Source organism: Haliotis cracherodii, unplaced genomic scaffold (assembly GCF_022045235.1).
Source record: "Haliotis cracherodii isolate W230 unplaced genomic scaffold, xgHalCrac1.p SCAF_5, whole genome shotgun sequence".
Taxonomy (NCBI): Eukaryota; Metazoa; Mollusca; class Gastropoda; order Lepetellida; family Haliotidae; genus Haliotis; species Haliotis cracherodii.
In genome coordinates this window covers 37,584,037-37,596,168 of record NW_027266308.1, presented here as the reverse complement: position 1 = coordinate 37,596,168, position 12,132 = coordinate 37,584,037, and the positions used below count along the sequence as shown (strand labels likewise).

The 12,132-nt window shown below is 37.9% G+C and overlaps 1 protein-coding gene across 1 annotated transcript in view; it reads right to left on the bottom strand.

Annotated features, from left to right (window-relative positions):
* The window catches only part of LOC139443343 (protein PALS1-like), a 103,228-nt gene extending 92,665 nt beyond the window's left edge, over positions 1-10,563 (bottom strand). The window contains exons 1-4 of the mRNA XM_071224322.1: positions 10,398-10,563; positions 7,708-7,733; positions 6,753-6,962; positions 5,663-5,789 (exon numbers count right to left, since the gene is read on the bottom strand). Coding sequence (XP_071080423.1) covers positions 5,663-5,789; positions 6,753-6,962; positions 7,708-7,713 — 343 coding nt within the window. The 5' untranslated portion in view covers positions 7,714-7,733; positions 10,398-10,563. The remainder of the gene's footprint in view (positions 1-5,662; positions 5,790-6,752; positions 6,963-7,707; positions 7,734-10,397) is intronic.
* Between the last annotated feature and the right edge of the window lie 1,569 nt (positions 10,564-12,132).

Sequence of the window (12,132 nt, the reverse complement as noted above, 5' to 3'; positions counted from 1 at the left end):
CTGACATGTAAAGTAGTGTTGTCTGTAGGGATCACTTACAGATTGGGTTATACACAAGAAAATACAGACTGCCATGTAAAGTAGAGTTGTCCATAGGGATCACTTACAGATTGGGTTATACACAAGAAAACACCGACTGCCATGTAAAGTAGAGTTGTCTGTAGGGATCACTTACAGATTGGGTTATACACAAGAAAATACAGACTGTCATGTAAAGTAGTGTTGTCTGTAGGGATCACTTACAGATTGGGTTATACACAAGAAAACACAGACTGCCATGTGAAGTAGAGTTGTCTGTAGGGATCACTTACAGATTGGGTTATACACAAGAAAATACAGACTGCCATGTAAAGTAGTGTTGTCTGTAGGGATCACTTACAGATTGGGTTATACACAAGAAAATACAGACTGCCATGTAAAGTAGTGTTGTCTGTAGGGATCACTTACAGATTGGGTTATACACAAGAAAATACAGACTGCCATGTAAAGTAGAGTTGTCCATAGGGATCACTTACAGATTGGGTTATACACAAGAAAACACCGACTGCCATGTAAAGTAGAGTTGTCTGTAGGGATCACTTACAGATTGGGTTATACACAAGAAAATACAGACTGTCATGTAAAGTAGTGTTGTCTGTAGGGATCACTTACAGATTGGGTTATACACAAGAAAACACAGACTGCCATGTGAAGTAGAGCTGTCTGTAGGGATCACTTACAGATTGGGTTATACACAAGAAAATACAGACTGCCATGTAAAGTAGTGTTGTCTGTAGGGATCACTTACAGATTGGGTTATACACAAGAAAATACCGACTGCCATGTAAAGTAGAGTTGTCCATAGGGATCACTTACAGATTGGGTTATACACAAGAAAATACAGACTGCCATGTGAAGTAGAGTTGTCTGTAGGGATCACTTACATATTGGGTTATACACAAGAAAATACAGACTGCCATGTAAAGTAGTGTTGTCTGTAGGGATCACTTACAGATTGGGTTATACACAAGAAAATACCGACTGCCATGTAAAGTAGAGTTGTCCATAGGGATCACTTACAGATTGGGTTATACACAAGAAAATACAGACTGCCATGTAAAGTAGTGTTGTCTGTAGGGATCACTTACAGATTGGGTTATACACAAGAAAATACAGACTGTCATGTAAAGTAGAGTTGTCTGTAGGGATCACTTACATATTGGGTTATACACAAGAAAATACAGACTGCCATGTAAAGTAGTGTTGTCTGTAGGGATCACTTACAGATTGGGTTATACACAAGAAAATACAGACTGCCATGTAAAGTAGAGCTGTCCATAGGGATCACTTACAGATTGGGTTATACACAAGAAAACACAGACTGACATGTAAAGTAGTGTTGTCTGTAGGGATCACTTACAGATTGGGTTATACACAAGAAAATACAGACTGCCATGTAAAGTAGTGTTGTCTGTAGGGATCACTTACAGATTGGGTTATACACAAGAAAATACAGACTGAAATGTAAAGTAGTGTTGTCCATAGGGATCACTTACAGATTGGGTTATACACAAGAAAATACAGACTGCCATGTAAAGTAGAGTTGTCTGTAGGGATCACTTACAGATTGGGTTATACACAAGAAAACACAGACTGCCATGTAAAGTAGAGCTGTCCATAGGGATCACTTACAGATTGGGTTATACACAAGAAAATACAGACTGCCATGTAAAGTAGTGTTGTCCATAGGGATCACTTACAGATTGGGTTATACACAAGAAAATACCGACTGCCATGTAAAGTAGAGTTGTCTGTAGGGATCACTTACAGATTGGGTTATACACAAGAAAACACAGACTGCCATGTAAAGTAGAGCTGTCTGTAGGGATCACTTACAGATTGGGTTATACACAAGAAAATACAGACTGTCATGTAAAGTAGTGTTGTCTGTAGGGATCACTTACAGATTGGGTTATACACAAGAAAAAACAGACTGAAATGTAAAGTAGTGTTGTCCATAGGGATCACTTACAGATTGGGTTATACACAAGAAAATACCGACTGCCATGTAAAGTAGAGTTGTCTGTAGGGATCACTTACAGATTGGGTTATACACAAGAAAACACAGACTGCCATGTAAAGTAGAGCTGTCCATAGGGATCACTTACAGATTGGGTTATACACAAGAAAATACAGACTGCCATGTAAAGTAGTGTTGTCCATAGGGATCACTTACAGATTGGGTTATACACAAGAAAATACCGACTGCCATGTAAAGTAGAGTTGTCTGTAGGGATCACTTACATATTGGGTTATACACAAGAAAACACAGACTGCCATGTAAAGTAGAGCTGTCCATAGGGATCACTTACAGATTGGGTTATACACAAGAAAACACAGACTGCCATGTAAAGTAGAGCTGTCCATAGGGATCACTTACAGATTGGGTTATACACAAGAAAATACCGACTGCCATGTAAAGTAGAGTTGTCCATAGGGATCACTTACAGATTGGGTTATACACAAGAAAATACAGACTGCCATGTGAAGTAGAGTTGTCTGTAGGGATCACTTACAGATTGGGTTATACACAAGAAAATACAGACTGCCATGTAAAGTAGAGTTGTCTGTAGGGATCACTTACAGATTGGGTTATACACAAGAAAATACAGACTGCCATGTGAAGTAGAGTTGTCTGTAGGGATCACTTACAGATTGGGTTATACACAAGAAAACACCGACTGCCATGTAAAGTAGAGTTGTCTGTAGGGATCACTTACAGATTGGGTTATACACAAGAAAATACAGACTGTCATGTAAAGTAGTGTTGTCTGTAGGGATCACTTACAGATTGGGTTATACACAAGAAAACACAGACTGCCATGTGAAGTAGAGTTGTCTGTAGGGATCACTTACAGATTGGGTTATACACAAGAAAATACAGACTGCCATGTAAAGTAGAGCTGTCCATAGGGATCACTTACAGATTCGGTCAGGAGGCACTTATTGGAGCAGGGTGCTCAACATGGTGAGTACGGTTATGTGGTATGGTGATACGGAAATTGTTTTCTTCTGAATGCAAATCTGTCATCCACCTATTCACCATTTTGTTCCTTTACACAACAAATTAGCATCATCAGAGACGAAAGAAGCAGACATAACAAATCAAGGCTAACCCATTGCTACCACAATCAAAGCAAGTGGTTCCTGGGCTGCAAGTTGGGAGTGTTTGATGTGGGTGTTTGATGTGCTAACCTGGCTAGCAGTGTGTGTGATGGAGTCCTCCACAGACACACTGCAGCCTGGATTAGATGCTGTGTCAGGTGTGCTGCCACTCAGCCATCTTGGAATTACAAGCTGCGCAAGAGAATCACCTAATGATTCAAAATGACGGAAATCAAAAGAATTAATTTCCTTCATAATCTGCTATGTTATTATGGGGACAAACACCCTGCCTCTGTGACTCCTGTGGAGAAGAACTGATTACTGCTTGATACTAGTGTCATTGCATCTGGAGCTAACTACACTGAGGAGTAGTGAATGTTTATCATCCAGTAGATATACTTTCTGGCAGTATGTTGTATTATCCATATACCACAATTATAAATACAAATGAAATACTTATCACAATAAGTTGCTGTAGTGCCATAAAGTACACAATATATTACATAAGTTGATATATGAAATAGCAACATCAACAAAATGGCGGATGACTATGAAAGTTTTATAAAATGTAGGTTGGTGGGTTGGGGGTTTGGGGGTTGGGGGGTTGGGGGATTGAGGGTTGGGGGTTTGGGGGTTGGGGGTTGGGGGTTGGGGGTTGGGAGAAGAACTTTGATGTATGGGTCCATATCAGACTTAATAAGAAAGAAAACATGCTAAGAAAATCGAAGATAATATCGGATTGTGCAAACACTGTGGCTCTTTTGTGAAATATGTCAGGGGATCCACAAATTTAACAATGAAAGAACGCATGCAATATATCGTGGTATGTATCGCAATACATGAATCATTACTGGAACAAATTACAATAAGAAAGTCAGGCAAATATGCATCAGTATATATTTCACTCTCAACATTGAGACGAACAGTACAGCTTACTGACAAATATAGACCAGCATAATCAAGAACAAGAACTTGCTTTGAGATCAGAATGTTTGTCATATCTAAAACAAGGATGTGTGACTGGAAATTACACCTCAAAGATAGATCACTGTCAACAAACACAGGACCTATGGAACGATATCCAACATGGTGAAAAGTATCCTTTGAGGAAGTGCTCCCTTGTACTGCTCTGAATATATATCCAGATATTGGCTAGTCACTGTCAGATATGGAAAGCTACCACACTGAGATTTGGATATTTTCTTCTGAAGTTTAACAGATCCAAAAGTGCTAGGAAGCAAAGGGCTATTTACCCTTCACTATTAATTTTTTATTCATCTAGGCTAACCCTCAGATATTGTTAAGAACAAACTATTTATCCTGTTATCAAAGTCCATGTGTATATGTAACTGAATCTATAACAGAATTCCACAGAGAAGGATCTCACTATCCTTATGGTCCTCAGTGTCTATTCTCAAGTGTCATATTACGAATGTTTTAATATGACATTTTAAAAGGATTAAAACAAATTCAAAATTGATAGAAAACAGCTGTTCGCTGAGCTGAGGATAACTTGTGCTTATGTCATGTGACTTTCATTCACTCATAAAAAGTGTGCAGCTTTTTGTTTCGAAACTGGGTATAAAGGATTTATTTTGCCTCTCAGAAATGCATGTGCAGCCTGTCTTCCTGGTGGTGGAGTATAAAGGATTTATTCTGCCTCTCAGAAATGCACGTGCAGCCTGTCTTGCCCATGGCGGAGTATAAAGGATTAATTCTGCCTCTCAGAAATTTCCCTCCAAGGCAGGATACATATTTTTTTATCAAGATCACATGGACCAATCAGATCTTATCATTCTGACATGGAGGTGCGATAACATCTCTTGAACACACTATGCAGACATTTTATGAGAGCTTCAGTTCCAAAAATGTTGGCTACATTTGCTTTTAAAGTACTTGCTCTGACTATAAAATATCATTCCCTATTTGTGTTCCTCAACAATTAATCAGTTTGGCTCCAGTAATTTGATTCACAAAGAGCTCCAGAGCATAATGAACACTGACAAACAAATGATACTGAAAGAACAATTAATAAATATTCTGCACTCAGTATAGTAATGATGGTTTGTTTCAAGTTCTTTTAACTCTATATGATACTATATATTTCCTGGCTGATAAATTAATATATATATGCTATAGATCTAGAAACATGTATGATTAACACTACACATATTTACATATGTATTTTCTTCAACAGGTCCAAATTTGATTTTTAACAAGAACATTCCCACTGCTATTGTGTTCCTGTGAGAAATCAAAAGGGTGATAGGGTTATCTCCCCTGATGCTAACCATGTTTACACTGACTGAGCAGTGCGTGGATGGGATAGCATAATGGACTTGTACAATTCCACTTGGCACCAGTGTACAAGGCATCAATGGCTTGACAACTCAATAACTTCAGAAGTTTTTTCTTCCCCTAAGGAAATCTATCCTAACCACAGTCAAATGGAGTCGGGATAAAGTGGAAGAATATATTCAACATTTTTTATTCCAGTGAAAATGAAATATTCACCTACCGAGCGTGATGTCATCGACACGAGGACCGAAACCTTCATCAGCGCCCCCTATGACGGAGAAACCAAATCGCCTCTCTGAAGGGGCCATAACCATTTTCAACCTGTGGATGTCCTCATCAGCTGGATTCTGTAGGAAAAGATGGAAACATGCTAGCATGTTGTTTACAACCATACAAAGTGATGGCATTAGTTTCAGTTGCATGTAAATGAGATTAGATTCTTAGTCAAGAGTCAGACATATTACAGCTACGCCATGTTTTCACTAGGTGTTTACGTGACTTGCCTTGTTGCTGTAGTGCCATAAAGTACACATCTAGGGTATTTCCATTACAATTCTGGCCAGGGTATATTCTTGAATATAGACCCGGGGTACATTTCTGTATATTTGATTCAGCAATGAACCTTTCCAGTTCTGGACCAGAGTAAAAACAGGTGTCAAGCAGTTTGAGCAGTGACGTTCACATAGGAAAAAATGACAGATGCTAATGTCATAGCTGATGGTTGGTCTATCTTGGGTCCTGATCTACAAAACATTCTTGTTTGTTGTTTAATGCAGCACTCAATAACATTCAAGCTATATGACAGTGGACAATAAATAATCGAGTCTTGACCACACGATCCAGTGATTGATATTGTGAACAATGATCCACACCATCAGGGAACGATAACATCATCCAAGTCAACAAGTCCGACAACCTGATCCATTGTATAAGTTGCTGGAGACCAATCACCACAGGGCAAAGCATTCTTGCAGTATATTATTGTGGGGTGGATTGTTTGTTTGTTGTTTAACGCAGCACTCAGCAATATACCAGCTATATTTCGGCGGTCTGAAAGTTATTGAGTCTGGACCAGACAATCCAGTGATTGACATCATGAGCATCGATCTACGCAATAGGGATTGATGACATGCATCAACCAAGTCAGCGAGCCTGACCAACCGATCCCATCAGTCGCCTCTTACGACAAGCATAGTCACTTTTTACGGCAAGCATGGGTTGCTGAAGACTTATTCTACCCTCGATCTTTACAGGCCATGGCGCGGATTGGATATTTTGATAGTCATTTAATTAATTGAGTCAGTGTGTACCTGATATCCATCAATGTCCTCCTCTCCAATATCGGAGTCAAACTCCGAGGCATTACGCTTGTATCCCGAGTTGAGGTAGTTCCCGCTGTGGGAGTGGCGATACCCCAGGTTAGTAAATCCATACACCACTGGCTTTGCATGCTGTTCTGTTAACCCCCCTCTAGAGAGGGAGGCCATCTCAAAGTCCTGTTGAACATTACTTATTTTGGGCTGAAGCAGAAAACCCAATTATAATTACTTGCTGTTACCCGTACCTTTAAAACATGAAACTGAACATTTTGGTTGTTAAATCAGATATACTGAATATATACTTCTGGGATATTAAACAGCATTATTATTTTATAAGTAGCAGTAAAATTTAAACATTCTTGTCTTTGTTCAATCAATACTACTTCAGAGGGAGAAACCTATGAATGTAGGATCAAAACTTTGTTTGCCCCGATAATGTTTATGGGGTTTGTCAGCACCATACCCGGGCATGTGGGTTTCACCAAAGTAGGAAACATCTGAGACCTGCATCACTTCGGGCTACAAGTTGACAGGCTGTGATATAACTGGAATACTCTTCAAAGCAGTATTTAATCCAATTCACTCACTCACTCACTTATAATCAGGGTAAAGTGAAGGGCATAACTCATGACAGCAATCGCCATTACCATCTGGGCTCCCTTAATGATATTACCCTATCGTCTCAATCTCTAGATTTCTGCGTCCATTGTTTAATGCCATACTTGGCAATATTCCAGCTACATGATGGCGGTCTGTAAATAATCGAGTCTGGACCATACAATCCACTGATTGACATCATAAGCATCGATCTACACAGTTGGGACATAATGACATGCATCAACAGAATCGGCGAGCCTGACTGTCCAATTCCGTTAGTCGCCTCTTACGACAAGCATGTCTACCCTAGGATCCCCTATGGAAATGTATGAAGACTTAAAATACATACCTCCATGTATTTAACATAGTTTCCTTCTGAAAGACAATCAGTTACAGATCAGTCAAACTGCAATTATTTCCATATTCAAATCTTGTCTGAAAATGTCCTGACAAAAATATATAAGATTATTAACTGAATAGGGTATATTTTACGATTTCTTTTTGGAAATTTAAATGTTTAGCATTTCAGGGCCACGTTCCACAAATGGATCATAGCACACGACAGTCATAATTCTATGTTAAAGTATAAGAGTTACAATCGTCTTAGCATTACGATCGTGTTTGTGGCATGGGGCCCAGATCATTAAAGGGGAACTAATCTCAGAAATCACTCAAATCATTAAATGAAATGCAATTTTTGTGGTCTGACACAAATTCAATGATGCATCAATCTTGTGACTAATAAAAGCACTTACCGTATTCAACGTAATAAGCGCCCAGGGCGCTCTCAAAATAAGAAATAGGGGCCTCTTATTAGAATATTATTTTGGTGAAAAAAAACAGAGTTAAAGGATAAATTTCGTGGTCTATGGTGACAGCCTGATATGTTTATGTACAACAGATATATTTTCCCAGAATTTAATTGCCCATAACTAAGGGTGCATATAACACACGAGTGCGTATTATACACGAATAAATAAGTCTTGTGTACATTGATCAATCGGAATGGGTGCTAATTGGGATTGTCCACTAGCCAATATATCAGCAAATATCGCCGTGAGCGCTTATTAGAGCGGGGCACTTATTACGTTGAATACGGTATTATACAGAGACAATTTTCCAGTCCCACGCATGACTCTGATAACCATGTCGAGATCTAGGTTCCTGTTGATCACACAGCCGCTCTGCACTGTGTCCTCCAGGTACATTCTAGCCCTGGAACAGTGTTATCTTTATCACTAATCAGAGTTTGCATTATTCACAGATTAAGGTCTGCCACGACAGGTCACACACAGACAATTATCATATCTGATCGATAAGGGTGTTGGATAACTAGCATCATTATCAATAGCCACATCATCACATGGATACTCACATAGACATGGGATGAGTGAGTGAGTATTGTTTTACGCCACTTTAAGCAATATTCCAGCAATATCACCGAGAGAGACGCGAGAGTGACGAGTGAACGCTCTAACCACTAGGCTACCCACCACCCTGACACAGGATGAGTATGATGAGATCAATGTGTCATAAAAGAGTGAGTGAGTGAGTGAGTGAGTTGGGTTTAACGCCACTTTTAACAGTATTCCAGTTATATCACGGCGTGGCAGCTTAATGTGGGAGGAAAGCCCCAAGTGATGCAGGTCTCAGACGTTTACCACTTCGGTGAAACCCACGAGCACGGGTATGGTGCTGACAAACCTAGAAACATAATCGGGGCTAACCGGGATTTGAACCCACAATCATAGGTTTCTGGCATGCCCAAGGGACACAACTTTGTGTCATAACAGTAGATGGGACAGGGAAGTCCAGGATTCGATATTGTAGTTTATGCCTTGTGGATGCATTATTTTGAGATAGATATCAATTTCAGTTTGATGGATCAGCTTCTGGCCGTGCTTTTATTTAATTTATATAATATAACATAGTTTAGAGATGACTGTTAGGAGTTAGCCCAACACCTGATTGTATCTATATATGTCAGGGATATAGTGTAATGAAGAATACCTACTGATAACTTTATATCTAGAATTTGTTCTGCAGGAATTAATTAACAAGAGATTTTTTTCTCTAAAACTCATTTACTTGGTAGATCTATTCCTGTCTAGACTAAATTCCCAGGATAGCTGATAATCATTTACATCTGCCCAAAATGCCCTTCCGTATGGATATCTTCAGTAGAATCTAATCAGAATATGTAATCTAATATCAGCTTAGCTTTACACTGGACTGAAATAAATTTTATTAGATTATAGGTTGAGACCAGTTTATCACTATCTGCCATCAGATGTTTTTCATTCCACATGCTACTTCCTCAAATAGAAGACAGTTAATATATACTACTCAAAAGAAGTTAAAGAAAACCTGTTTCTTTCATATTACTATATAGTGTCAAACCTACAAATGCTACTTCCTCAAATAGAAGACAGTTAATATATACTACTCAAAAGAAGTTAAAGAAAACCTGTTTCTTTCATATTACTATATAGTGTCAAACCTACAAATGCTACTTCCTCAAATAAAAGACGGTTAATATATACTACTCAAAAGAAGTTAAAGAAAACCTGTTTCTTTCATATTACTATATAGTGTCAAACCTACAAATGCTACTTCCTCAAATAGAAGACGGTAAATATATACTACTCAAAAGAAGTTAAAGAAAACCTGTTTCTTTCATATTACAATCCATATATTACTATATATAGCTGCAATATTGCAGAGTGTGGTTTTAAACAACAAACAAACAAACAAACAAATACTACACTGTCATGGCCATGACAGATTAACTAAAGTCATCTAAAAAAATCGGGTATTCTTTAACTTCTTTTGAGTACTAAACATGCATAGTTATTGATCAAATCTGTCTGAATTGTCCATCACAGCCGAAAACCATGTTTGGAAATTTTCATTATTCTCCAAATAACGCCACAAGGTGATGCAAAATCAATGAAATTATAACTCTAAAAAACATAGATGTTTCACAAAAAAATTAAAAGTCAAACATAAACAAAGGGTAACTGACACAGCCTCACTTACCATTGAAAGCGATTAGAGTTGTCCATTATCCCAGGTAAACCAAGCCTACAGGTATATCCACAGCACTCCCATCTTGACCCACCCAATACAGGTATCCTTGATTACAGGTGAGACACAGGTGAGGAAGTCAGGTAGATCCCTTCAGGTTGACCTGTGAAGAAAGGAGTCTGTCATTTGATCAGTTACTCTCCACTCCCGCCCCAATCAAAGTGCATCCTTGCTATGTGTAGTCAGGCTGACTGCCTATCAGTGTTCGTATCTTCAGTGTAGGTCAATTGTTCACATTCAAGTATGCTAGGAGATCGTTACTCTGTGTAACTACAGGTATATACATACCTGGTGATTAGCACTGCATCATCGGCCAGATAACTAATATATACAATGGGTGTGTGCACATATGCTTATTGATAATATGTGCTATCAGTGACTGCGAGGAAACAGAGCTGTTTGTTAAGTAACTGTTCAATACACAGTGATACAAAGTGTTACATAGTCATTATGCAGTCCTAATAGCACAGCACACATATCATCTGCATAAATGAGGACAACAATGTATAAAAACAATGTCGTAAGATGACAATCCTGATCCTGGTATGTATTGTTGTTTATACATAGTGTAGGCTGTTCAAAGAATCCTCAAAAATAGTTTATTGTTTTAGCTGTCTAGATGTATACACCTCATAGTCATTTTTCTTTATGATTTTACTATTTTGGTATTTTTAAGCATTGTTGCAATTATCCTACTCATCCACTACATCAACATAATCTACCACTATATCTCAATAAACAATTTTCAGCAAAATTGGTTTTTAAGGGGTGGGGTTGTATACAATATCTCAGCCCCTACTTAATATATTTTCATTTTGTTTTTTGTATAGGATAGCACAATGGTTTGGGCAGATTTTGATACACAGTAATAGTAGTTTTATTGTCACAATTCAATGGAATTAGTGTTTTACCTACTTGCAAGATTTGAAAATGAAGAAAAAAAACCATGATTTTTATCCATGTTTTTACTGAGAATTAGACTAACAGTTAAATGAAACAAAATGTTTGTCAAACTCAGATAAACAAACATATTACCTGTAGTCAAAGACATAATTTTGAAAGTTTAAAGACTTAATAAAAATGTTACATCCAATTTCGCAAATTATGCATTTTTCCTTTAATTGCGCTATTTTGACCCCCTGAAAATTCACGCACTCACTTGCAAACTTACAACCAAATGAAAATTATGTACAGATACCTTCTTTATGCAATAGAAAAGGTTTAAGGTATTTAGGAAAATGTGGGAACGAAAATCTTGTTTTTCATCACTGGCCAACTGACATTCAGAAACAATTAAGGACCAGCGAATGGTTTCATATGAATATAGTTAATCTGTCATGGCATGTCAGATCACTACAGTCATATGAAAGAATCGGGTGGTCCTCATTTTGAGTAGAATATAAGCCAGTGTCTCTTTGGTCTGATCAGGCCTAATTTAATAAGTGACACTTTAATAAACAATTAATTCATTCATTCACTATCATGTTTCTTCATCCTCACTCAAAGCTGCATATCATGAAATGATTGTAATGCAACAATTATCATAACTCCCACATTTAAGGCTCTCCTATTTTTTACTTGTTGTTTTACTGAATTTTTCTAATTAAATTTCAAAATCTCTATGTTCATTTTTGTGAAAAGTGAAGGAAATAATAAATATTTCAAAGTCTTTACATGGAAACAAAGG